Source organism: Anser cygnoides, chromosome 8 (genome assembly GCF_040182565.1).
Source record: "Anser cygnoides isolate HZ-2024a breed goose chromosome 8, Taihu_goose_T2T_genome, whole genome shotgun sequence".
NCBI classification, from domain to species: Eukaryota; Metazoa; Chordata; class Aves; order Anseriformes; family Anatidae; genus Anser; species Anser cygnoides.
Window position 1 is genome coordinate 23,195,778 of NC_089880.1, and position 27,596 is coordinate 23,223,373.

A 27,596-nucleotide genomic window follows, 5' to 3' on the forward strand; every position below is an offset into this window, starting at 1 on the left:
GGCGAGAGGTTGTCCTTCATGTAACCTGTAGTCACCTGGGCACTGTTATGAATTGAGGAGACTCTCAAAGCTGTTTCTTTGCAATATAGGACTTTTCTTCCCTTGTTCCCTTCTCACTGCAACAATTGAATACTTTCCTACCGCTCCCAGCACCTGGCCAAGAGGAGAAGTCGCCCTGGCTTCTTCACCACCCCAGAGCAGATCTTTTTGTTAATAGGTGATTAGGGCTGGTCCCCCCTGCTCGGTGCATCACACCGAGGTGTGGAGCAGTGCCTGCCCCAGTGGGACCTTGTGTGTGCCCCTGGCATGGCAGGACAGGTGGCCTTCTTCTGGTCCTTCTGGGCCTGCCCTGGTGGCCATCTGGGCCATTCTTTTCTTATGCTTCCTTTCAGGAGCTATGGGTGCAGAAGGGGTGGCTGAGAACATGCCTTGCACAGGCTCCTTCTTTTCCCCCTTCCTCCCTCCTGACAGCGTATTTATTCCTCACCTGTCACCCTGGGGAGAGCAAAACTTCTCATGCTCCTTTCCCACGGATGCTCCAGCAAGGAGCAGTGTGTAAGTGCCCTGTGAGACCTTTACACCTGCTGAGCATCCCCTTGCCCCCACGGAAGTGGTGTCTCTGGGCTTCCTTCTCTCTGCTCTAAGCTCAATTTTATGTGCGAGGATGGGACCTGACTCGGGTAGGAAAGGAAACATAACAGCTGTCCTTGCAGCCCAGTGGAAGGGTCTGCCACCCCAGCACTGTCCCGCACTCGATGCTGGTGACAGCCCCCTGTTCTGGAGAGCTGCCTGTCCCCTGAGATCTGGTTCTCAGCCTCTGTGCATGGGAGGAGGTCAGCCGAGGTCTCCAATTCCTGGTGCTCACGACGAGCCTGTCCTGCTTTGGCCTTGTTACGTGGCTGTGGCTGCTGCGGACAGTCAGCAGCTGGGGGGATTTTAAGCGCTGCTGCTCCTGCAGACCCCTCCCCGTGTCCATGGTTTGTGTCCCTGCCACTTGTCACCTTGTTCCCTTGACACTTTCTGGTCTTGATTTCTTCATCCAGCCCAGGCAGAGCCCCCTCTGCTCTCTCCCCCCACCAAGCCTGGGTTAAATACAGCAGCTGACTTTGGAGGTGATTAGTAATAAAATTTTAACAAGCATCCATATGAACGTCTTTCTGTCACTTTTACGAGGCCATTTACGGCGGGGAGATATAAGAGCACCTTAAATCTCCCCCGAAGAGGAAGGGTCACGTCAGGGGGTGGCAGGCAGAAAGTCCGGTGTGTCCCATGTCACCTGCCCGCTGGTGCTGGAGGTGCCCCCTGTCACCGCCATGGGACGAGTGGTTCCACTCAGCTCCTTTCCTGACGGAGTGGGGCTGCCCGTCTGCTCCTGGGGTGGGAAAAGCAAGGAGGATGCTCGGGCTGCAGCATCGCTTAGACAAATAAACCCTGTTTGGAAAAAGTGCTCGCCCAGACCATTTCCCATTCACCTCTCAAACGGGCTCACTGCGAAATGGGGAGTGTTTGTTTCCCGTTGCTTTGCCGGAGCCTGAATTTTGGGCTTGGATCTACCCATACACCAAAGATTTTCTTTAAGAAAGACTCATAAAAGTCACACACCCTCCCTGTTTCTGACACGCTTGGCCGCACACCACGGGCAGGGGCTGCTCCCACTTGTGGGACACCCAGTGCGAGTGGGAGCAGGGTGGGTCCCAGGTCAGCAGCGAGTGGGAGCAGCCAGAGGGATGCTCCGAGGGGCTGAGACTGCATGGGATTGTGCTCAGTGGTGCTTCGTGGTGCCAAGAGCTGCCTTCTGCACCAGGCAGGACGTAGTGCAGATAATGCCCAGAAGGGACGAGGGACGGGGAGTGGAGCCGTGCCCCCAGGTCACCCTCTGGCTCGGTGGCAGTGCCCAGAATAGAGCCCCGCTGTCCCCACAGCCCCCAAACCGCACTGCTCCACAACTGCTCTGCGACACCCCTTTCGTGTGGGCTCCCTGCTTCCTGTGCCGGGGGGGCTGGATCAAGCACAACCTCACCAAGCCTTTTAATACTAAGAAAAAAAACCCGTGGCTTGCAGTCTGAGCCCTGAACGGAAGCCTAGGTTCGTTCCTTTTTCTAGTTTTAGTTCTTCAAAAGGAGGAAACGCACCTTTGAATGGTGAAATCGGAAAATAAGGAAGCGAGATGAGTCTCCTCTGCATGTAAAACTGAGTGTTTGGTTGTTGTGAGCGGTGCCTGAGTGCCTGGTCTGCACCAAAGTGCTGGGCAGCCCCTTCGCAGGCAGCAAAAGCCGTGCAGGAAGAACCGCTTTGACATACCCGACATGCAGCACGGCCCACGTGCGTTAGCTGGGTAAATGTACACGACTCGTTTGCCACCTTAATATGCACTACCCGAGCACTGGCTGTGCAAAGCAAGTGCAAATGTGACCCATGCAAAGGCAGGGGGGAAGATACAGGGAACACGTGCCTTGTTTTAGGTCTAGAGCCGGAATTAAAATGCCCCCTTGCAAACTTTCTTCGTTCCGAGGAGGTGAGACAGAGCTGCCAGTGGGCAGAGCGGGCTCAAACATCTTGGGTAAAATATGGAGTGTGGCCAACAATAAGAGTAAGAGGAAAAGAGCAGTATGGAGCCCAGGCTCCAGACCGTACTGGTATTTGGGTGTTTTTCTTCCCCGTGTGCATCACCAGCCGCCGCTGCTGGGAGGTGGGACAGCCTGGGTACCCACGGGGCGGCCGGCGGGGACAGCGGCTGTGGGGGCAGCCCCGCTCCTGGGGTTCGAGCCTGCTCCGGCAGGAGGTCAAAAAGGCAAAGTTTCCTGGGAGGTGAATTATCAGAGGGAGCAATATTGGCAGGTCAAGCACATCGGTGCTGGGGTAATACAGTTAAGGTGCAGAGCCTTGGAGGGAGCCCGGCCGAGGAGTGCAGCATTAAAGCAATGAGCCCGGCTTAATCTGCCCCAAGTGAGGGCAGTGGGGTCTTTAATATTGTGTCAGGCTTGCAGGCCCGTGTTGGCGGGTTATTCTTCACGGCAGCTAATGCCACTGGGCTAACTGAATTAGCCCCTCCTTCTGCGGGGTGAGCGTGGGGTTGCCGGGAGGGCGATCGTGCCTCGCAGCTGCAGGGAGAGCGAGTGATGGCCTGGAAATTCAATCAGGTGAGGGGCTGCCGCCGTCCCCAAAGGACAGGGAGCAGCCGGATTGAGGACGAGAGCCCGGGACGGGGATGCCGGTGGCTGGCTCCACGCTGTCTCTGGGCAGGGTGTCCTCTGGGGGCCGGTCCCTGCTCGGGATGGGACCGAACGCTGCCTGCGTCCCTCAGCTCACCATCCACCAGCCCTCTGTGAGCATCACCAGGCCTCCGGGCCTCGGTGTTTGGTCCCATCTTGCTCACCATGGGGTGCACAGGGTGCACCCACAGGGTGCAGGGGCCTGCAGGGTGTCTCCAGCCGAGCCGGGCAGCCCGGGTACCAGCCTCCAGCACGCCTGCAGCATCTCCTTTTGGTCAGGTTGAACTGAAAGTTCATCGGTGAGGGACGGGCAGGCCCGAGGAACTCGCACGTAGGACTTCTGACTGGCTTCACTGTTGGGACAAGCTGCCCAATGCCCTGAGGGACCGCACAGCAATGGCCCAGCATCATTCCCAGAGGTCATTTTCTGTCCTTTACATTTAAAAAAAAATCAAAATCAAAACTTTGCAAGCATTTGGTTGTTGTCCTCCAAACCTGCCATTGCTGTTTACCTCTCCCAGCCTCACCGATTTTTTTCCTCTTTACATCTAGTTGAAGGTATCCCGGTGAATAGCGCAGCATCCCGAGCAGGCACCGCTGTCCGTGCACTGCCTGCAGTGCCTCTCACCTGGGCGTTGGGGCTGGGGACAGCCTGGACCCGGGCAGGGGCAGTTTGGCAGCTCCAAAAGCAGAATCTGAGCTGCGGCTGGGCGATGCTGCAGTGTTGGGGTGCTCGCTGCTCCCCCCATGGGCACAGCCCCCTCCGCACCAGCCCTGCCTCGAGCTGAAGCCACCGTCCCTTTGTCCCTGCAGGTCCCCTTTCCTTTCCAGGTGCCCCTTTGATCTTCAAACCTGCCCCAGCTCCCTCCGCCCCCCTCTCTCGCATTGTTATAAATGGAGGCTTTGGCTGCCTTTAAATAGTCATATCTATCAGACAAGCTCATGTCAGCCATAAATCCTGCAGTAATGATGATTTTCTAAGTGGGTCGACCAGAGCTATTTCCGCTCCAGCCTCAAGTTACCGCACATGTCCCCCCCCAGGGGCCGGCAGCTTCATTTGTTGTCCCCCTAATTGTCATTTCTCCTCTACGTGCTCAGGCAGAAGCTGGAAGGAAAAGAGCTGGGGGTCCCCTCTGCCCCCACGTGTCCCTGCCTGGGAGGGGGATTTGGAGGGGGGGTGAGACTGCAGGCAGGGGACTGGCAGCAGGAGCCCACCATATGGATGCCCTTACACCTCGTCCCACGCCGCCCCCTCCCCAGCTGTGCCCGACGTGTGAAAGCTGTAATTGCAGGTAATCCCCCGGCGCTGCGCATGGTTTGAATTTGGCAAGAGCAGGAATGTGGAAGGGAGAAGGGGAAATAATACTGACCAGGCGCTCTGCGGGGCCAACATCTGCACGAGCCATCAGCGCACATCTGGCCGTGGGTCCCTTTGCTTGGTCGCCTGGCCAGTCGCTGTGGTAGCCCAAGGGGTCTGCCTGCTGCCCCATGAAGGGCAGGGCACGGACACCCCGTAGGCTGACATTGCTGCTGAGGTTTGGTCGGTCGCATGGACTTTCTGTGCCTTGTAACACAGAGAAGGGCTGCCAGGGTGCCCTTCACTCTTTCTTCTGCAGAGCAGAGCCCTGGCATGCTCCTCCAGGCTTCCTCGGGCTGGCGCTGCCGGGCAGCACCCCACAGTGAGATCCCTCCGGGGAGGCGAGGAGAGGTGGGACCAGCGGTGCCAGAGGGGCTTTGTTGCCTCCGGGTGCCATAGACCTCAGCTGGTCTGTTTGCACTCGATAGGGATGGAAAGCCTGGATGTCCTCTAGGTAAAAGACCTGCTGGACCTTCTCATCCTGACGCTTTAACTCCAAGATTTCTTTGGGAATGTGCATAGTCAAGGTGCAAATCCTTGCTGCTGGTGAGCTCTGTCATGCGGGGGGGGGAAGCTTTAAGCAGCAGGCTCTGCTGTTACATCTCCTAAATGTGGCTGGTGCCTGCCTGGGGCTGACCCAGGAGCACGAGCACCCCCTGCCCAGTGGCTGACATCCCCTCCTGCCCTCCCAGCCCCGAGGAAAACAGCCTGAGCTCGCCCAGAGAGACAGCAGATGCAGTCGCCTCCCAAGGCTTCAGCTAACCCCCCAGCTTTCCGAGGGCAGTGCAGGTGTCATAGGCATTGTCTCTTTGGAAATTAATTTTCCTGTCGATTTCCTTATTTCTCCTAATTGATGAGGGGCAAGTCTTAGGCGTGTTGCCAGCGGCACCAGCCACAGCCTCCCGTAGGCATCAGTGGAGCCAAAAGCGCGAGCGCTGAGGGCTGGGGAGTGTAATGAACTCTCAGAGGACTCGTTGCAGCTCAGCCCGTGCTGTAGATTAGCTGAGGAATCATCTGGCCCAGCTATTAACTGTCCCATTTAACATCATAAATTATTAACCTAATTTTGAGGAGGGTCGGTGACGGATCACGCTGATTTTGTCGGCCTCGCCGCAGCCTCCCCGTGCGGGCAGAGCCTCCGGCAGCGCCTGGGAGCGGTGCCTGCGGGAGGACGGAGATGGGGACAGCACATCCTTGCTGCGGGGAGGCTTCCAGCCCAGCGGAGGGGCCAGGGACAGCCAGGGCAGGGCAGCGCCTGGGGGGACGCTTGGTGAGGTGAATATGAGGGATGTCCCATGGGGAAGAGCAAAGCAATCCCCTCCCCGGCTTTTGAGGTGTTGAGGAGCCGTGGCGATGCTGAGAAACGCATCCAGACCACTTTGTGCCCCATAACACACAGCTCCAGGGCTGTGTCGCGGGCACTTTGTCCTAGAGCTGTTCCCTGTCACCGCTGGCTGGCTGACCAGGTCGCCTGCCCCTAGAGGAGCTGGGTTAAGCATCTCACGGGCTGCTCTTTAGTCTGTACAGCAGAGCGTTGGGAGCATCTGCTTCTCTCCTTGCACTCATAGAGTAGATCTTGTTTTGAATGTGGCAGCACTTCCTGGGAGAAGTTAATAAAATAGGGGGAAAAGTGAATTCTTTGGTCTAAAAGTTTTATGCCGTTCAGAGCTTTTTTCAGCTAATCAGAGTGCAGTGGATATTTTAGGGATATCATCTTTTCTTTCCCCTTTACATTTATAAAGAGAGATGCGCGCAGAGAGAAGGGGCTAAGAAACACCCTCCAACCAGCATTATTTCCTAACCGCGCGGAAAAATTTTGAAGTCGTTTGGCTTGTCAAAAACCATACAGCCCTCAAGGAGAGCAAGCTCTGAAAACCCTTGTAAAACGCCTCTTTCATTCTGGCATCGCAGAAAGGACTTTTTGTTTCCCGGCGAGCAGCTGCGCGGCTCAGCACTGCCTGTCCGCGCGCGTGTCCCGGCCGCTAACCCAAAGTGCCCGGAGCTTGTGCTGCCACTGCTGCTCCTCTCCTGCAAAACATGAGGCTGGAAGAGTCCAGCATTTGCAGACCCAGGGCTTCCACATGCCCCTGGCCCGCAGCGAGCCTTTAGACATCTGCAGGATGGAGAAGGCGCAAGGAAATTGCGGTGCGCACTCAGCGCAGCCCCGCGCGGGGCTGGTGCCCAGCACATGGATATAAAATACAGCGCCCTGCCATAAAACATGCACTGCTAGTCTATATATTTTGCAATCCCTTTAAAGATTTTTTTTTTCTTTAAACCCCTCACCCCAGCTCCCTCCGCGCTCTCCCCCCAAAAAAATTATTATAAAGAATTATTGCCATTAGTACGTCTTTCCCAGTGAAAGGAGAAAATCGCCTCATTCATAATTTATACCCTCAATTACTATTAATAAAGAAATATTTCAGCAGAAAATCGCCTGGGAAAATTACACGTAACATTGCATTAACATTCTATTTGAACATTTTCATCACATTTGTTATAGAGTTAATAAGAGGGATATGCTCCCCTGACTTCTTCATGAAATTATGGGCTGCCTATGATAGTTTAATCTTTTAGACTTTATATAATATATTCACTTTACTAATTGAGCTATCCAAGGAGCAGTTAGGGATGTTCTTAAACGTGGAAGACAAAGTAATCAGGGCCGTGACTTCCTGACTAGCGGATCTTCTTCCGGAGATGGGGAGCCCCACGTGTGAGGAGCACGCTGCCGTGTGTGTGCTGGGTGCTGCTCCACCAGCCCTTCCCGTAACGCCCTGCCTGCGCTGGCAAGTCAGGGGGAGCGCAGGGCGTTGGTGGTTTTCAGGCTGGAAAAGTATTCCCCAAAAGCTCCGTTTGTATTTCAGGGAGCGGGTCTGGTGGGCATGACCGAGGTCTTCTCCCTGGAATAAGAAATGCCCAGCGTGGGGGGTTTCTCAGGAGCAGTGCTTCGTCTGGACAAGCCTTTAGGGTCGAATTCACTACTGGGCCCAGTAGGATACCCCGTGGGCATTGCTCTTGCCCGGTGTGAGCTCGTCCGTAGGTGAGCACCTGCAGTCACCCCCAAACTGCTCTTATGACTTCAGATCCCTGCAGACTGCTGGCAAATCCTGACGGCGAGCCAAAGGGTTAACAAAAAGCTTTCATGCCCTGGGATTCATTATCTGGAACTCATTAAACAGCAAATAAGAGCCCGGATGTTGCCAACTGAGCCCTGCTGAAGGCACCTCCTGGGGGTGAGGCAGCCTGGGACTGCAGGAGGAGTCCTGCAGGAGGCCAGAGACGGGACCCAAAGCTGTAGGTTGGTCACCTCGGGGCTGAGCTCTGTCTTCCCAACCCGTGTGAGCCCACGGGGGGACAGGGACACGTGTGCGACAGCCCAGGCCCGCTGTTCCCCATGGAGCAGAGCACCCCGCATGGTTGCAAAGGGATGCACAGCGCCATCGAGGTTTTACTGGTGGAGCCTGCTCATCCCCGGCACGTTGCTCCTGGGGTGCTCAGCACCCTCCCTGCCGAGCTTGCAGCCAGCATTTTCCTGGGTGGCACGAGCCTTGGCCACCACTGAGCCACGCTGGGCAAGCAGCAGCCCGGGGAGCCCACGACGGGCAGGGGGCCACGAGCTGCCCCCTCTGCCAGCACAGGGGGGGGAAATTTCCAGGGCTGAAGGGGCAGAGACCAGGGAAGGTGAAGCCTGGGCTGTCGGCCCAGGGAAGGGCAGGATGGGCCACGCTGCAAACAGGACAAGGCTTGTAAACAGGGCTCCAGCTGGGATAAATTTAGTCCGTTGGGGCTGCAGCTCCAGCGCAGCAGGACACAGTGTCAGGGCATTGTCGAAAGGAGAAGGGGGGAAAGAAGCTGAATAAACAAACACAGCTTGTCCCTTTTTTTTTTTTTTTTTTGTCCCAGCGTTGTTGTTTCAGCCGGACAATTGCCCTGCAGATTGAGGGAACAGGCTGCAGTTCTCCCAGCCTGTTCCCTCAATTTTTTTTTGCTTTGTGTTTCCACGCGGGACCATATCGTGGCATTGCTGTGCCCCGTACCTGTGTGCTCGGACAGCCTGCAGACGCTGGCCCCAGGGTCACTGCTTTGCAGCCCCGCTGGGACCACGCAGCTTGGCTGTGGCAGTCATGTAAATTTTACTTTCTGTGCGTGCACAGCCCAGGCTGACACCCACGGGTGTCTGGGAGCATTTGTACGTGGGGCAGAGCAGCTCTGGAGGCGTCCTCCTCTGCGGAGGAGCTGAATGTCTCTGCAGGACTTGAGAAACAGAGATCAGGGCTCCCAAGCGCTTTCCCTAGTTCTGTCGTGGGTTTTGGACAGGCCTTATTTCCCTGACAAAATCACCCGTGATCTGAGGAGCAAAGGGCACGGATAGCTCTGTCAGCGCTGCTCTGCCAGGACCAAAGTCTTCTCTAAAGGCCATGTTTAGAGGCAGCCTAATTTTCACATCTTAATTTTATTTTTCTCACATCTCTCCCTGACACACACATACACACACACACACTCCTATTGGAAAAACGATTTTAATACCCATGGCACATTGTCCTGGTGTGATATAAAATCCAATGACATGTGGCATTTGGAAAAGGTCACTTCCCCCATCAGGATTCATTATCCTGCCTCAGCCCGGGAAGCCATGGGGTTGCCCCCGCCTCTGCGGACCCCTTGCCCCTCGCCGGCTGCGGTGGGCGAGCAGGACGAGGGGACGAGGCAGGGCAGCCCCTGCAGCTGCAGAGCGAGGGCTCTGCTTGCTCGTGCTCACGTCCCTGCCCGTGGGAAGGCTCAGGACGTGCAAACCAGCTCCTCTGGTCAGTTTTGGGTGCACAAGGCTCGGGCTGGCTTTCTGCTGCCTCCCCCTGCCCCATCTCTGTTCCCGTTAGAGCAGGAGCCGGCTCTTGCGGTGCCCTCGCTCCGCACGGTTGCAGAAGGGAAACGTTCCCCTTCCCTGTTTCACTTGTTCAATTTTCAGCCGGGCGGGTTTGGGAAGTGCCCTTCTGGGTCGGTGCTCACCACCAGCTAGGCAGAACCAAGAAGAGAAAGCAGAGGAGACCAGGAAAGCCCGGCTCCTTCCCCAGGACCCCCTTTGCCCAAGCACACCCACCCCCCAGGCTGCTTCCAGCTCCCTGCAGACCCAGGAAGGGCGAGCCTGGAGGTGCCCAGTGACACCTCCCAGCGAGACGTCCCATGGGGAGGGCAGGGGGACTGGCATTGAGGACTTCTCTCCTCGGCCACAAGCGGCCTCGGGCCACTCTGTCTCCCCCATGGGTCAGTTTCCCACCCGCAGCAGAGGGGAGGCACGAGGGTGGGTGCGGGGAGAGCAGAGGCTGGGGCAGGGCAGGGGATGAGGGCAGGAGCAAGGGTGTTTTGTTTTTTTTCCAGAAAGAGGAGGATTTGCATTATTTTTGCATCAGGGAGTAGGGTTTGATGCCTGCTGAAGATGACTTTTCCGAGTGCTGAGGGTGATGGTGAGCGTAGCCCCTTCCACCGTATAAACACCAGTGAGTTATGGGTACCCCAGCCTCTAATTATGCAGTCAGCCCCAAATAGGCTGTGTCTAACGAGGCTGACAGACTAATATCTCAAGAGCCTTTAATGCGTTATCATCTCTTGCTGTATGACCTCATATTTATAACTGCTCTGGTGGGAGGTTGAGAAATGTCCTTCTCTTCCCCCAGCCCCCTCCCCAACTTCCCCCCCCCCCCCCAGCAGCAGCTCCTCAGCCTCATCTGTTAGGATCAGGAGGAGAGAGGCGACTTCTCTCCATCCATCACCAGCCGAGTTCGCGCTATTAGATGATTAAAGACATTTTTTATAATATTTGGAAGAGGCTTTGAAACGTCTCTCAAACAGGGTGATTTATGCCCGCTTAACCCTTGCCTGGCCGGGCTGGGGGCCGGGGGTGGCGGCGGCCCAAGCCGTTGGGCAGCCCGGTGACAAGGTGTGATTCATGAGCGCGCGGCACCTGCAGGAAGCTCCGGGCAGCTCCCAACGCAACGGGGACTTGGTGGTTTCTGAGGCTGCAACGGCTTGAGCAGGAGGAAATGGCGCCTGCCCCCTCCCCAGCACTTACACCAGAGGCCCCCGGGGGGGCTGTGCCCCACCGCACGCACATGGCACCTCCTGCTCCTGTCTGTGAGCGGGACCGTCCCGTCCCGTCCCATCCCGTCCCATCCCATCCCATCCCATCCCATCCCATCCCATCCCATCCCATCCCATCCCATCCCATCCCATCCCATCCCATCCCCATTTCCATCCCCATCTCCATCCCCTCCCATCCCCTCCCATCCCCTCCCATCCCCTCCCCACCCAATCCGCTCCCATCCCATCCCCTCCCATCCGCTCCCATCCCATCCCCTCCCCTCCCCTCCCCTCCCCTCCCCTCCCCTCCCCTCCCCTCCCCCCCTCCCCTCCCCTCCCCTCCCCTCCCCTCCCCTCCCCTCCCCTCCCATCCCATCCCATCCCATCCCATCCCATCCCCATCCCCACCCCCCATCCCATCCTTCCCCATCCCATCCCATCCCATCCCATCCCCTCCCCCCCAATCCCATCCCATCCCCCCCATCTCCATCCCATCCCCTCCCCTCCCCTCCCCTCCCCTCCCATCCCATCCCATCCCATCCCCCATCCCATCCCCCCATCCCCATCCCATCCGCTCCCATCCCATCCCCTCCCCTCCCATCCCATCCCATCCCATCCCATCCCATCCCATCCCATCCCATCCCATCCCATCCCATCCCATCCCATCCCCATCCCCATCCCATCCGATCCCATCCTTCCCCATCCGATCCCATCCTTCCCCATCCCATCCCATCCCATCCCATCCCATCCCATCCCATCCTCACTGACATGAGCCACTTGTGCTCCCGCTCCATGCTTCCCTTTCCCTTTTCCCCGTCTCTCCCCTGCCCTGTGGATGCCGTGCTCCCAGGTGCAAAGTCTCGCTCTCATAAAAAGTCACGGGCATCTAGATCCATCTTTAGGGCATCGCAGCCTTGCTCAGAGTCAGTCAGAAAGACTTGTGGGGATGATGGCCGTGCTCATCCTAAAAACCTGCCGGAGGCCAAATCGCTGATGATCTCCGTGGTTTGTCCCAGTGGGGAGTGGAGGCTTGCCCTCAGGTTGGGGAAGGAAGCCCGCCTCCTCTGATCACAGACGTAATATTTCATAATCCCAATTTCTTGTCAATTGATTGCCAGATAGAAGCGACAACCAAAGAGGGCCCCAGGCGTCTGCAACTGCCACTCATCGTATGATTTTAACTCTCCCCCTCTGTAAGTTTGCATTATTTTCTTCTTGTTGTTGTTGTGTCCTAAAGAAACATTTTCCCCCCTTCCCTCCCCAAAAAGATTCTGAGAAATCCCACTGCCCTCGTCAATTCGGTACTGAATGTCCGAATAGCCGAGGCAGGTTAATGCATGACTAATAGGTGTTTTATTAAAATGGTTGATCTGTCATTACCGAGTCCAAGAGATCAATAGATTTCTTATAATCGTGACCTAAAATCATCTTTAGCGCCACTGCTTGCGGGTGTCAGACCCTGGGCAGCACACTTAGGGGGCCTTGGCATCTCCTGCCACCCCCTTGTGCCCCCTGTGCCATGCGTGCCCCCAGTGCTCCCACAGCCAGGGAATTGCGTGGCCCGGCCACCCGCATCCCCAGCCCCTGTCCCGAGGGTGCAGACCCCCCCAGTGCCCAGCCTTGCCGGCTGTGGCACCCCCTAATTCCCTGTGGGGTGCCGCCTCCCAGCTCCCCCCTCCATCTGCCTGGATGGGATGCCTGCCCCGAGCCACTCCCGGCCAGCTCTGGAGACACCGTGACAAATCCCACAGCCACGGGACCCCGGCCCCGGTGGCCTCAAATCCCTCTGCGCAGTCCCCACAAGCATGCCTGAGGCTGGGGACCCTCGCTGCGGGGTTGATGCTCTCTGGGTGTTTGGCCCTGCTGCAGCCTCTCCGTCGCCTCCTCATCCTGCACGTGGGGCCGGATCAGCCTTGTGCCCCCCCAGCTCTGCTCCCTGCCCTCACCCTGTAGCCCCTGCAGGGGACGAGAGGGTTCACGTGGAATGAAGGCGAGCCCATCCCGTTACTTTCCACGTCTCTTTCCTGCACCCATCCAGCTACGTCTGGGTTGAGCAACCTGGTGAGAAATCCCAGCGCTCCCGTCTGCCCCACGGGTGCGTGCCCAGTGCTCGTCCCCTCCCACGTCCTCGCCATGGGGCTGGGAGGAGATTTTCCAGACCCCCTGGGTCCAGCCCTCTCCTTCCCCGCCTCATTGCTTATTTTGGGGCCATTACGTTCGACAGGGAGAATTTGTTTCTGTCCAGAGCCGATGCCCGGACAGTCTCAAGCCTCGGTGGATTTATCATCCTGAGCTTTTGTTTGTGGGTCTCCGGGACCCTCTGCCCCACAGCCAGATGCTTCCCCGCCTCCTCCAGGGAGCCTGCTGCCCCTGGGAGCCCTGACCCCACTGTTTCTGTGAGGATGCCCAGACGGGCAGGCTCCCCGCACCCTCACACACCGGGCACACGCATGCCCCACTCCGCAGCCCCACGGCTCGGTGCCAAGGAGGGGTAAGAACATCGGGTGGCAATCTGGGGGCTCGGGAAGCTCCAGCTCATGTCTGTGCTGACATCCTGTGCCAAGTGACAGCGGGGTGGTGCAGACGCCTGCACCCATGGCTGCGCTGCCCATCTACGTGCATGGTCAGTGTGACCGCATTGGGGTTGTGGTGAGGATTTGGGGTCCTTCAGGCTCAGGTTTAGCAGGACGGAGCTGTAATGGGATTGCGTTTCCGAATCGCCACCACTGCTGCATCAGATGGGGATCATCACTGAGACCCCCCCTATGCCACCAGCCCCTCTCTTGCTCTACTCCTGCCCCAGGGGCAGCCTGGCCACCCGGGCGAGGTGACCAAGGGTCGCTCTGGATGCCAGCAGGGCCTGAGGAGAAGGAAAGGGGGTGCAGGGCCCCTCCACCAAGCACCACCCGTCCCCACAGCCCCGTCCCCTCCCCGGCCGCCCACATTCCTCCGCAGCGCCGGGGAGGGGGCCAACCTTTGGCACGTTTATTGACACTCCCTGAGTTCATACTGCGACTCTACAATCTTTCCCCGAGATTATTAAGAATTAATTGATCGCTTTTATATTCCCCCCGATACCCAGTGCTGCTCCGCGACAGGCAGAGGGAGGAGGAAGGGAGACGGGAGGAGGGCGGGGTGTGTGTAAAAAACACACTGATAAATGTTAATTACTCTTTTACAGCCCTTGTCAAATTCCAAAGCAAGTCGTAAATTCATTAAACTCTAACGGATTAAGCACATGCAGCTTATTTAGTCGCCATAAACAAGATCATTTGGATGTTGATTTTCCCCTTTTTATTGCTCCAGCAGAAAAGGGGAAAAATCAGATCAGGGAAGCAGTTGGTGGTTACCAGGGTGTCAGAAAAGTTTGGATTTATTTTATATCTTGTTTTGGTGCTCCGTGGCAGCTCTCCGGAGCCCATCGGTCCTTGGGCTGTGCCTCGCAGGGAGCGTGGGGCTGCCGGGAGCTGTGTCCTTGCCCCAGGTGGCTGAGCCTGAGCGGGCAAGCAGGGGAGGAGAGGGGCTGTGGGACGTGGCCACCATGGTGCCAAAAGGGTCTCCGTGTCCCAGGGCTGCCTCCTTAGTGCCGAGGTCTTAAAGACCCGAGACAGATGGGATGCTTTTCCAATTTAGCATACCACCAGCTCTGCTCACTGTGGGACATTTCTGCGCCCAATCTGGCACTGTCCCCAGGGTGCTGAATGTGTCCCCAGCCGAGCCTGGCGGCGGAGGAGAGGAGCAGGGGAGGGATGCTGTGCTGCCGCCAGCACCGAACGGAGAGGGATGAGGTGCCCGTGGCTGCTCTGAACACGGGGACGGGCCCCGGGGTCCGGGCCCTACATCGCTGCCGACCCGCGCAGCGAGCTCGCCATCCTGCACTTGCACGTGTTAATAATCCAGGCTGACCTCCTGAGCCGCGGGAGCAGGGGAAGGAGAATGAGAGGAGGGTCACGGAGATTAATTAATACTCAGGGCTCTAATTATGAGTTTCTTCAACACCGGGCTTCTAATGAGGAACAGGCGCTGAGACAGCTCCGAGTCCCGCTGCCCCCCAGCTGGCCCTGCTGAGACGTCTCCTGCCTCCTCGCAGGGCCAAATGTTTGGGGAGAGGGATGGGAGCCAGCCCCCGGCCCCCTGCATCCCCCCCCACTGCTGCACGGCGAGCACTGGAGACCTCCCACCACCCCCAGCACGCCCGGACGACAGGGGCAGGAGGTGACCAGGGACCTTGGTGGGAGCATCCCCTTGGCCCCACGGGGTGGAGGATGCTTTCCAGGTGTCATGCTGGTGGCTGGCTCTGCTGATGCTGTGGGGTTGGCCATGTGCCACTGAGCTGCTGGTGGCTGTGGGGCTTCTCCAGCACCCAGGAGCCTCCGGTGAGGCTGCGCTGATGGGAGCAGGCGGCAGCCGTGCGCTGCAGGCAGCAGAGGGAACTCTAAACACCTTGCCAGTGCTCGCTGCTTCGCTGCTACCGGAAAAAAAAAAAATAAAAAATTAGGGCTTTTGCTTCAGCACTTCATCTAAAAAAATGTCCTGAGCAGTGGAGGGATGACCTCCTTCCTCCGGCCCTGCCTGAGCCCATCTCTGAAACCAGTGTATCCCAGAGGCTCTGTGCCATGGGGATGCACACCACCCTCTGTGCTTGCCTCCCGGGGGGCAGAGGGGAGGAGAGGAGCCGCCGCGGGTCTCAAACACCGGGGTGTCATCCTTCAGAGCCCCGCTCCTGGCCAACATCTCCCTCCTGCAGGCTCCAGCCCTTTCCTCGCGGTGGGTGCAAAGGGCACTGATAAGCACTGCGCAGCCAGCAGTGCCTGCAGGGTCCCCCCTGCGCAGCCCGGGGCTCGGCTGCCGTCGTCCCACGCGGGGACGTGCCCCGGGCTCCGCTCCCGAGGTCCCCCCACGGCGATGGGCGCCGAGGGGGCGGCGAGGGGTTAACGGCAGGAGCGTGCCCCACGCTAAGCAGTAGCTAACAGCCACCAGCTAATAACTTTATGGCTTCAAAGCAGCGCATTTATCATGCTGAAGTTTGTTTATGCACTAGTTATATGGCGCATTATACCAGATCTGTGCTTGGCTGATAAATTCCCAGTGACAAGCGAGGCTACCAATGGGGACTTGCTGAGTCCAAAAGACCAGTAGCTTTTTCCTGAACTCTGCTTTCTGAGATAAGCGTGGTTTTTCCCTCTTTTACTTTGTAACTAGCAAAAAAAAAAAAAAAAGGCAAGCAGTAAAGTCAGAAAAAGAGGGATGTTCCTGTCCCAGAAAAGTTGCCCAATGCCAATGCGGAGCAGAGGAGGATGAGGAGGAGGATGAAGAGGGAGGCTGCCTGGCGAGGATCTGCCCAGAGGCTGTGTGGCAGCACCTCCGTGGTGGCAAGTGATGCACATGGGCCTGTACCAGGAGATTTGTGCATGTGCAGAGCGGGCACTGACAAGCCCGTATGGGATTTGGATGTTCCCAGGAACAGCAAAGCTCAGTTCCTGCTGCCTTTAGGGAGTGTATTTTGGGGGTATTTTGGGGGTGGAAGGATTAGAGGGCAGCATGGTGACCTTCTAGTCCTCCCTAAAGTTTCTAAAGTGATATATGATCATACTATTCGTCATTATCTCTCACTGTTTTTATTGTACTTGTCATTATTTTGAGGTTGCGTGTGCGTGCAATTTGTTGCTGAGCACAGCACAGCTGCTGCGCTCACCTGTACCCCCTCACTGCTGGGTTAAATCGCGTTAATCCTGCTAATAATAATGACCTTCACATTTCTGGCTAGCTCTATCACTGGAGCCAAACCCACTTTGCAAACATTAACGAGCTCGGCCTCCCGACTCCGTGCAAACAGGATGGGTCAGGATTAGCTCTCCCACTGCGGCAGTGGGGAAACTGAGGCAGAAAGCAAGGAGCGGGCTGGTCCGAGCCGACCCCAAGTGGCTGCACGCAGAGCCTCTCAACCCTTTGCTTTAACCATTAGACCTCAACCTGCTCCAGTTCGAACCAGTGGAGGCTTTTCACTGGTCTCACTGGTGCAGCGGGACCTGGGGCTGCCTGGGATGCCCAGGTGGGATGCCCAGCCCTGCTCACGCCTCTGCAGTGCCACCGAGGTGGTTTGGGTGTCAGCAGCCCCCTGCTCCACCTGGTCCCTTCCCCGTGGGCTGCATCGCTCGTCCCCTTGTCCTGCTGCAGAAAACAAAAAGCCCCCTGCCTTGGTCTGGTGCCAAAAGCCCCCTGCCTTGGTCTGGTGCCAAAAGCCCCCTGCCTTGGTCCGGTGCTCGGGGGCCATCAGACACATGGCTGTGCACCTCTCTGCATGCAGTCGTGCCCCCCCAAACGTGCTTGCTACGTGTGCTCCCCCGGGAGGGCATCTCGGCGTGTTTATCCGTGCATGTTTGTCCATGCATAAACATCTTCCTAAGTGCAACGTGTGCATAGGTACAAAATGCATGTCTCCATCTCCGCCTGCTGCGTTAGCATCCCTCCGTGGCCTCCCACCTGCACGGCCATCCCTATCGCAGGGTGTCCCTGGCGGGGCCGGGTACCTGTGGCATCCCCGGCCACGTACCTGAGCCTGTCCCACGTCTGTGTCCGTGCCTGCGCGTACCGGCCCCTGCAGGCTGTAAATACTGCCAGTGTGTCGGGGAGGTTGAGCGGTTTATGGCTCAAGGTCAGGCCCATGAATCATAAAAAGGTGTCGGAAGGAGCATTAACTCCTAGCCTTCGCTCGGTCGCTGTGTGGTTTCAGGCGGGGCCCCGGAGGCAGTGATTAAAGGGTGCACCTTCCCCTTTCAGTTTTACGGTAAAAGGAAAGCAGTAAATTAGAAGCCCGCGGGCTGGGGCAGGCCGAGTCCCGCCAGCGCAGCGCCTACACGAGGACCGACCACGCGCCCCGAGAGCCAGCGTGGCCACCCCGCCAGCACGGTCCCTGCCCCCAGCACCGGTCCCAGGGCAGGATCCGGCCCCTCTACGTCCCAGAGCCATTTGTCACCACTGGTCCTCGCGTGGCCGATGGCACGGGGTGGCCGCGGGTGCTCAGCCCCGTGGAGAGGCAGCGTCCATCGCTCTGCGCTTTTCTTTATGACTCCAGCTATCGTTAACTCGAGTAATAAAATTTTTTGAATCCAAATAGATATAATTAACATTTAATGCCCCTGTTTTCTTGTGAATTTTCAGGACTATTAAAAGCTGCGCATGGGTTGAGGAGGGGAGGCAGATGTTTCTGCTGCTGAGGTGGGAGTAGGGGACAAAGCCCCATCACTTCTGGGCTCCCTGTCCCAGGTCTGCAATGCTGGGGGGCAGCAGGGGGGACATCCAGCCCTGTGGGGCGCAGCATGGCCGTGACGGGGAGCAGGGGATGAAGGCTGTCCCCAAATCCCACTTTTCCCTATCGCCCAGCTATGTCAGCAAGCCTGGGGAGACCCAGCCGTGCGCATGGCTGGGGGTGAGCCACCGGCGTCACCGGTGCCCACAGCGCCCACCTGCCCCCAGAAGCAGCGGGAAGGGCTGCGGAGAAGGCGACCTGAGGTCCCTTGGGTGCCCCGCAGCACCTGCCAGCCTGGCAGCACCCCCAGCCCTGCCCGCTGCCTGCGGGGCAGGCTGCCACCGCCTGCCTGCTGCCGGTAATAGCAGGGGCCTCGGGGCAGGCCGGCAGAGCACATCTGGCCGGGGATGCTGCAGGGACCCTCCTCGGCGCGGACAGCCGGGAGCACAGCTCTGCCTCTGGGCAGGTGGAGGTGGGCTGGAGGAAAAGCCCGGTGGCCTGAGGTTGGGGCAAAGCAGAGCCTAGCACGGCTCTGAGGAGGGAAGGAGGGAGCCCGGCAACTTGCCAGGAGGGAAAGTGCTGCTCCTCGCCCTAAAAAAATCGTGCTTTATCCCCCCCACACACACCCCGGGGAATGGCATTGCGGGGGCCTGGAATTGACGGGGCTGCCAGAGCTGATGGATGGCGCGACAGGGGGAGCAAAGCGGGTCAGCAGAGCAGAAACCAGCGCAGACAAAGAGACAACGTCCCCGCTCACAAACGCAGGCGGTGACACCCTGTGCCGGGGCTGGGCCCCGAACAGCTCTGCCTCTGTTGTGCTGCAGTGCTGGCACAGCTGGGGTACCTGGGGTGCCACCCGGCGACGCTGGGCTCACCCCAACAAGAGCGCCCTTTCTTCATCCCCGCACAGGCTCCGATTGTTCGGGTGTTTCCCCTGCCACCACCTCCTGGGTCTGCTGTTCCCAGAGGCTGCGCTGGGAGGATTTTCAGCAGAGATGCTGGGGCTTCACTGGTTTCGATAAAGGGGCCAGGTTTGCTCAAGCAGAGCCAGATCAGGACACCTTGGTCCTCTTGGCAGTGCTGCTGTGTGAGCCTGCAGCCTGCCTGTGCCTCGGTTTCCCCACCTGAGGTCCTGCTCTGCCTTTGCACGTGCACTGGTGCATTCACCCAGAGTGGATGTGCTCAGTGCCCAGGGCAGCCCTGGTGCGGGCAGCCTTCCCTGCCGGGCACATAGCACCCCACTGGCCATCCCAGAGCAGAGAAAAGGGAAGCTGGAAGGTGGGAGTCTGGGCTGGTGTGAGTTTCAGAGGCCAGCTCCAGGTACCTGGCCATGTATAGGGGCCAGCAATGAGATAAACTGAGTTTTTGTAAATGCTGGAGGTGGTGGCTGCAAGGGGAGCGTGAGAGACCGGTCATCTCTGTTAGCTACAGCCCTAACGTCAGTGAAACTTGTGAGCACTTTCTGTACCTCTCCAGTTTTTTTTACATCTCCATTTTTTTGTACCTCTCCAGCCCCGGACAGATCTGAACCTCCTGCCCTTAGCTTGGCTCTCAAACAGCTGCCGAGCATGCCCGCAGCCGCGAGGAGGAGGAGGAGAGCGGGAAAGGGGCTCAGCTTCAAATCGATGTCGAGCACTGTGATAAGAATCTCTTATCGCCGTTGTCATTGTAATGGCTGGGACTGAAATGTGGGCTGAGCGAGGCCAGATCTTGGCACAGCCGGGGATGAGGAGGAGGAGACAGGGGCGCAGCAGGGAGGCGGTGGTGGCTCTGCGGTGGGTTCCCAGCTCTTCCAGCACCCCCTTGCTCTCTCCAGTGATGACCACAACCAGCTCCCCTGTCCCTTCCCAGCCCTGGGTGCTGTGAGTGGTGTTACAGCAGGCAGCAGCAGCCTCCGGTGCCCTCAGCTGCAATGCCATTCCCTCAGAGCCGTACTCTGCATCTAACCCCTCATGCTTTTCCCCTATGTTTTATTAACAACTGTTGATTGGGATCCCAAGGTCATCTGGCCGTGAAGAGCCACAGATAAAATCTAACACCGCTGCAATCCCCTGCATCTCCAGACCCACCAATCTCCCCGTCTATCTGCAATCTCTCTTCCACGGAGCTTCCTTCCAGCCAACAAGCCCCAGAAGGTTAAACCTGGTCCTGCAGCAAGGCCAATGCTCTGCCCTCCCGTGACACCCCCAGGGGCACGGCTGGGTGATGCGATAACTCCCTGCCTGCTCCCCAGGGGCTCTCCCCCTTCGCTGCCCTGGGTGGGGAGGATGCTGCCCCTTGCCCCCAGTCCTGCTGCCTACGTGGGGCTCTGGCGTGCCATGCTGGGCAGGGATAAAGTCAGCAGTGGGGACTCGCACAGCTTCATCCAGCCCTGCTCTTGTTCTGCTGGAAAGGGTGGCTCTGAACGTATGGACTGGTTTTTCCAATCCTTCTGGATGCAGGTTTCATGGATGCTCCCAGCTTGGTGTTGGGGAGCGGGCGGCTGGGGTGCCGCTCCGGAGAGGTGCCTCGGGGCTTGCCCAGTTAATTCCAGGAGGAGCAGCGTGTCAGGTCGAGTGAAATTGGCCCGCTGCAGGATTTATTAATGTTTCCTTCCCTCTGCCTCCTGCTAGGTGCTGTGCTAAGATCCCGCGCCGCGCAGCCATCTCGCTAAAGCCAAGGGGGGCTTAGTGCTTAAATGGTTTTCTTGCCGCTGAGGAGTTTAGTGCTTGTCAACAAGCCTGAGACCTGGCTGAAGTGCCTTGACAAACAGGGCAGGGGGGGCGGAGGAAGCAGGCATCGGTGCAGGGGGAGCAGGGAGCACATGGATGGGTGCCCAAACTGCCCCACGTGCATGGGGTTGTCATGTACCCAGCTCTGTGCATCCCCTCCGGCAAGGAGACAAATTCGGCTGCCCCCTGCTCCCAGGAGAGGTGCATCTGGCCCAGCTCTGTTTGAGTTTAAACCTCTCGGAAACATCTTCATTAAACAACACTAATGTGAAAAAGCAGAGCATGCCCATATATTTTTAGCCCTTGCTTTTTAGGCTCTACCAGGAATAGATCTGTGCATGCGAACTCATTTTGTGCTCGGCATTAATCTGCCTGCTTCAGCTGTGTGCGCTCCTGGGGCGAGCCCGAAGCGGGGCCGAGCGCTGTTGCAGTAACGAGCTGGCTCTGCAGATGGGGATAGCAGAGCTCGGAAACCAAACCCAGCTCCAGATGCCACTTGGAAAGGTGGCCCTGCCTGGGGAGGGCAGGAGGGGACCCTCGCCTCCCCTTGCACCCCAGCCTGCCCTGCCCGGAGTGTGCTGCAGCAGCAGCAGCCTTGGGTGCCCCACTTGCTGCTGCCAGTGGGTCGCCCAAGTCAAGCGTTTGAGCAGGATTCGGAGGAGGGCTGGGTGCTTTTATGGGCAGTAATTGCATTTACAGCCCTGCTGGCTGAGGCACTGATCGAGGGGTGAGCCCACTCCCCGCTGAAAGCTGGGTTGTATGGCTGTCCCGAGGGCAGCCCCATCCTTTGAAGCGTCTTTGGCTGACCACTGCCCCGTGAACTCATGGGTCGGCGAGGTCCTCAGCTGGTGTAAGCTGGCATTTCTGCATGGATTAAGCCTTTCACTTCGTGGGAAGTGCCAGTGATTTTGTTTCTTCGCCCCGCTCCCTGGCTTTGTCCTGCCACCCGCGGTAGCCGCAGGCAGCCCCCGGCACACCCCGCATTGTTTCCCCATCACCTGCCGCAGGCCCCGCATGTTTCCATTTAGTCGACATGGTGGAAAGCTGTAAAACATATGTCTGCTTCCCAAGGAGAGAGGAAAAATGACTTCAACAGCTTGGTCCAGTTAACAGCTTGGGCTCTCGACTCCACTGCTGGCTTGGCAGGGACTCTGTCCAGCTCTGCGTTAGCCGGACCGAGGCGCGTGCCCGGAGGGAAGAGTGCTTGGGGGAATGATGCTTTTGGGAAGGGTGCCCCCAGCAGCACTGGGGCTGGGCTGTCCCCAAAGAGCGGGCAGCGGCAGCACTTTCCACCCCACCCGCCACGGGCTCCTCCCAGCACAGCTCCCCATCCATCCCATACATTTACCTAACGCTAATGAGACGTATTGATTGGAATGATGGGATTTGTAAAGGTCGCGGGGTTAAAGTACATAAAACCAGCCTTTCTGGAGCTGCAATATCAGGGCCGATGGGTCTGGTGGGAGAGATTAAAGGCCTCGTGCTGCAAGAATGGAGAGAGCTGACAGCAATTACATTTCAGATGTGTGCATAGTTATAAACCGCCCCCCAACACCCACAAGACAGGCAGCCATGTCCCCACCATCACAGAGCAGGTCTCCTGCCCGGTTATGACAGAGCAGATCAGGGAATGAAAGGGGAAAAGGAAGGGAGAGACTGGTGGTCCCATTGGGCAGGTGGTGCCCAGCCCCATCCCTGCGGCTGGGCTCATGCCGCTCTTTTCAGATTCTTTTCAGCATCTCTGCACTAAAATCACATCGGTGGCATTAAACTTCTAAAGCGCTGCAGTCCCTTTTGTGAGAGCAGGACTCCCACTGCTGGTAACGAGCTGGCAGGTCATTAGAGCCGGGGTTGTCCCTGGGGAAGGACCCTCCATCTGCAGAGCTTCCTGCTTGAGGGCTGCCCCAGACCCCAGGACCTCAAACACTGTGGGTGAATGGGGATTTGCCCCATGTCAGGGTTAACAGCTCTCTCTGTAAGAGGAACAGATCCAGATTTGACTTTCTCCAGAGGCTTTTTTCAGCCGTGGCCAGGGATACTCAGTGCTCAGCTCCGGGTTTTCCCCTACCAAAGACATCTCTCCTGGAGCTGCAGGGCCAGCTCCAGTGGAACCATCTCACCCTGTCCTTGCTGGACATGGTCTGTCTGGTTCTGGGTGCAAACCAGAGAAGAAAGCCCACGCACAGCCATAGCACCTGGAGGTGACGTGCTGTACGTGCTGGGGGCTCCCATGCTGGCTGTGGGTACCCGTCTGGGTGCAGGGCGATAAATATCTGACCCTCGTTCTCTGGGTCTGCAGAGGGAGGGATAGGGGAGATAGGGGCTAGGCTGAGGGAGGGGTTGTCTTAAGGGAGGCTCTGTCACCGCACAGGGACACAGCTGGATTAGCCCCACAACCAAACCAACTTCAAGCAGGAGCTTTCCAGCCCCAGCTCATCTCAGCTTCACCTTGCCCACTGCCCCTTCCCCTCTCACGGTGGGGTTAACACTGCAGGTGCCTGGGTCTCAGGAAACCTGCCTGCATCACGCTAAGCCCACGACACAAACACGGGCTGTGCTTTCCCCAGGGCTGAGTCCTGGGCTGAAATCCAGCAGGAAAAAGGATCCGTTTGCCACGCAGGGCAAAAACCATGTTGCTCACCTGTAACCGTCAAAGGCTTAGTGCGTGGCGTGAAGCACCAGCAGTCTGAACAACCCCAGCAGAGCAGTTGTGCACGGTTTTTTTTTTCCCTCCTGCCTAACCACACATGCTGGAGCCCTAAATCCTGCCCCCAAGTGCTGCTGAAGGGGCTGGGTGGGGTGGTAGCAGCGCAAACATCCCCAGCACCTCATGGCCCAGGCACCTGCCCATCTCCCTCTGCCTTTATTTATCCCTCCCGCACGCTCTCCTTCCCTCTCTCTGATGGTAATGAGTGGTTTGCACTGGGAACTAAATGAAGTTGATTGCCCACTGGTGTCTGCCATTAGTGGTAATTAGTTAAAACATCAGAGTATAAACAGTAAATTGGCTCTAATAATTAATACTAGCACTCAAGCATATGAGAGACACAGAGACTGGGAGAGAAGCAGCGGCAAGCTTGTAAAATCAGCTGGGGCTGTTTTAATTAAAAAAGAAGGAATGTAAGTAACACGGTATTGGAAAAAGGACAAAAGCCATCAGGATCTTGCTTGTTAGGAGCGTGGTGGTGTCTCTACTGGAACAGTTTGCCTCTAGCCTGGGCTCTCTGGCACCCGCGGTGCAGAGGCTGCGGCATCCCCGAGGAGCTGCTCGTGTGATGGGTTTCCTCCAGATCTGACCTCTGCTTTCCTTTGGGAAGAAGGAGGCAGCAAGGGGCTGCCGGGGTGGGCGGCTCCTGCTGGGGAAGGTTGGGTTTTCTCCTAGAATAATAATTTTTTTCTCGCAGGTTTTGCCAACTTGCGTCCGCTGCCCTGAGAGGTTCTGCCCTTCTTCCAGCTGGTGGCCGGGAGGGGGGGGGGAACCCTGTCTTGGGAGAAAACCCGCCGCCCCCCGAGCGCCTGAAACCCTTCATCTTAAAACAGAATAATAATATTAATAAAATGCTGCTTACAGCAGGAACCCCGCCAGCACTGGGGCTGGTGCTGAGCCTCAGGGCGGCGGCAGGGAGCAGGATTGCGGGGCAGGGACGGCGTTTGGGGAGGAGGGGAGGCTGCATGCATATTGCTATTAATCATCCCCGCGTGCGTTAACCATGCTAATGTCCTAAGTGACAATAGCCCATCTCGGCTCTTGATTTAGGGTCTGTGAACGGAAGCTGGGCTCCTGGGAGTAAATGCGTGAATCCTCCACTGATACTAAACCTTCTAATAAATCTAACGCACACCAAAAAGCCCTGGGCACTAAATCCCAGAATCCGGTAATTGAAACCCTTACGGCTCTCAGGAAAAAAAAAAAAGAAAAAAAAAAAGGTAACCGGTGAGTGGAAGCGAGCGTGTGTTTTTACAGAATATCCAACCTATCTGCACCTGATTATCTCTAGTGGAGACAAAGGAAACCCAGTGCCTCCTCGTAAAGCGCTTCGTTCCACGGGCTTAAAATAATCCCTTGGGAAACAGCGGCCTCGGTGCTTGGGGTGCTCAGCCCCTGGCTTCATCCCATTGCTGCCAAATGCCACCGGGGTATCCATCTGCAGGAGCGGGGCATTTGTAGGAATAAGTACCTTTGGGTTGGGGCCGTGACGAATTTGGGGTCATTTCCACAGCCTGCGTGTTTCTGGTAGCCAGTGCTGAGGCTGTTTATGGGTTTGTTTGCTTCAAAAAGGATTACGTTGGTGTTTTCTTCTGCTTTTAATCTCTGTTACAGACCGCTCTGTAATGCCTTGGCAGGGGACTTAATAAATATAATCATTTGGGTAATGAATGGTGATGATACAGGCAGGCTCGGGGGAGGTCGCAGAGGGGGGGTGCTGGGGGGCACCTGTCTGTTTTTTGGAGGCAGGGGGACCGCGTCTGCCCTGGGATCGCCCCCATGCAGGGGCTGCCCAGACCTCCCCCAGCTGAGCATTGTTCGTTGTGTGAAGGATCCTCTCACACCGGGACTGCCCTGTGCCCTGGGAGCCTGGGACCGTCCTGCCCATACTCTCAGAAATCAGAGAGAATTGGGTTTTTATTCCTCCTCTCCCTACCTTTCCTTCTACCTCTGTCTGAATTATTAGCACGGATCATCTTTGCCATCCCCTTTGCCATCGGGTCGCTCTCCCAGTCCTCCCATCCCGTCCCCACTGCTGCACATGAAGTCGTCGCAGCTTTTTTTGGGTGGCCCCATGCCCTGCAGGTGATGGACACCGAGCACCAAACACCTGCCTGCCGCATCTCCCAGCCCGGGACGGGGACGACCCACCGGGACCGCGGGATTCCCAGCGCCTCCCTCCTCCCCGGCCCCCCCAAACCTGGAGGGAGCCCGAGCACCCTCGTTTCTCAGGTCACCGCTTGGCTAATGGTCTATTAATTTGTTCAATTGTCCCCTGTGAGGCAAACTCAATTTCTGCCCGAGATTCCTCCCTGCCTGTCGACGCGGTGATGGATAGGACGAGCGGCTGTCACCGCCGGCCCCAGCGCCCGCTCGGCTCGCCGGGCTCCGCGCCTGCACCTCCGCCTGCCTCGCGCCCAAGGATCTGTCCCCGGCAATGAAAAATGACAGAAATATTTAAGGACAAATAAGGTTTACAAACCCAATTTAAAATTATTACGGGAGGCCCTGGCTGCAGATGGGCACAAGCTGATTCGCGGTGGCAATCAAATCGAATTTCCTTATCGTTGTATTATTTTAGGGCGTTATCTGGCCCCATAATGCAGTTATAAATTCAATTTCATCTGCGAGCGTTCATTGTTTACTGTCGCCTGTTTGCCGGGGAAAATGTAAACACTTCGCGGCCCTCGGCTGCAAAATTAATTTCTGGCTGAAAACAGGAAAGGGGAGAAAAAGTGGAAGGTGTGAAGGGAAAAAAAAAAAAAAAGAGAGAGAGAAAACAGAGCCTGCTGCGGGATGGACGGACAGACAGACAGACAGACGTCCCTGCCCACTGCCACACTGCTCTCCCTGCAAAAGGAGGAAAAATACGCAGTGACCCGCTGGGGCTGCCAAGGGAAAGTTGAAGGTCTCCCATTAATTCCAGACTAAAAATGACAAATTCATCTTCTACGACAATTAAATGAAGTCAGTAATTGATGCTAATTGATCTTCAGCCGAGACGGCTCTTACTGCTTCGCCGGGCTCTCCCCAGCGCTCCAGCACCTTCCCCGTGTCCTCTCCTCCCCGCAGCCCCGCGGGTGCTGTCCCCTGTCCCTGTCATCCGTGGCCGTGGGTCCCCCCATGGGGACATCCCCAATGCCCTGGTGGCCGCTCCCCACCCTGCACATCCCTCTCTGCCCCTCACTTTGGGGGCTTTGCGTTTCTCTTTTTCTTTTTGAAGGCAGGTACCAGGCCTGGCTGCGTTAGCGACAAAGGATTTATAGCCTACAGCTGTGTAGGTTTCCACTTAATTTTTATAAGCCCAGCATAAGAGCCAGCGGGGGGTAAAGCACACTTGGATTTTCTCTACTTAAAATATTACAATGTTAGCACTTTTGCTTGAGCCCTGAAAAGGGGGCGGTGGGGGGGCTGGATGCGTGCGTGTGTTTGGGTTTTTTGGTGTTTTTTTCTTTTTTTTTCTTTTTTTCTTTTTTTCTTTTTTTTTTATGAGAGCCCTTTAATCTCAAGCCAATATGTCAAAATCAAATTAAGCCTTGGAAGGGGAACGGGCTCAGCGTGCCAAGCTCGCTCGCTCGGTTGTAAATGTACAATTGTTTCTGGGAGCTGTTATTAAAGCGCCGGGGCTGCTGCCCATTAAGGGACCGCAACGTCACGTCCTCCAGCCACGAGGGGAGCAGGGGACAGACCCACTGCGTCCCCCGCGCCACGGCACGGGGACGGTGGCACCAGCCCTGGCTTGGATGGGCTTCGTTGCAGGCAAAAACAGCAGTGACAGTACTGTGGGCGTCCCCAGTCTTCGCTGCAGCCTGTGCATGATGATCCGTAGGCTCACGACGAGCTGGCTGGGACAGCGAGGGGACCTCGTGCCTCGTCCCCACGGTGCTTTTGCTCTGGGCACGGGTGGGTGGGAGCGGGGGGAGCCGGCGTGCGGTAGCTGCTGGGAAGCAACGGCATGGTTAGATCTGTTCTGCGGTCTTTATGGGTCCCACTAAATCCTGTGTAATGTACTGTAAATAAAGTTTATAGCTGGAATCGGTGTTTTACAGGGGCAAAGCAAAGTCCAGCTGCAGAGCTACAAACAAACGTGCTGCATGCGGGGGGGAGGCGGCCACGGTGCCCCCAGCTGAGCCCCCCTGTTCCTGGGGCAGGTTTCGCTGGGTGCCGGGAGCAGCAAGGCCCTGGCCTCCTTCTCTCCCTTGCACCGATGCCTCTGGACACTCTTGTCACTGCAAATGGCTCCCAGCATCTCTTCCCCTTGAGAAATTTAGACTGAAGTCAC

At 57.3% G+C, this 27,596-nt stretch overlaps 1 protein-coding gene across 6 annotated transcripts in view; it reads left to right on the top strand.

Annotated features, from left to right (window-relative positions):
• The window catches only part of RNF220 (ring finger protein 220), a 195,490-nt gene that overhangs the window by 67,349 nt on the left and 100,545 nt on the right, over nt 1–27,596 (top strand). For 4 of the 6 annotated variants that reach the window (XM_067001752.1, XM_067001754.1, XM_067001750.1 and 1 more), the window contains exon 3: nt 11,766–11,840. The exons of the other annotated variants lie outside the window; for them this stretch is intronic. In XM_067001752.1, the coding sequence (XP_066857853.1) occupies nt 11,766–11,840 (75 nt within the window). The remainder of the gene's footprint in view (nt 1–11,765; nt 11,841–27,596) is intronic. 6 annotated transcript variants of the gene reach the window in all.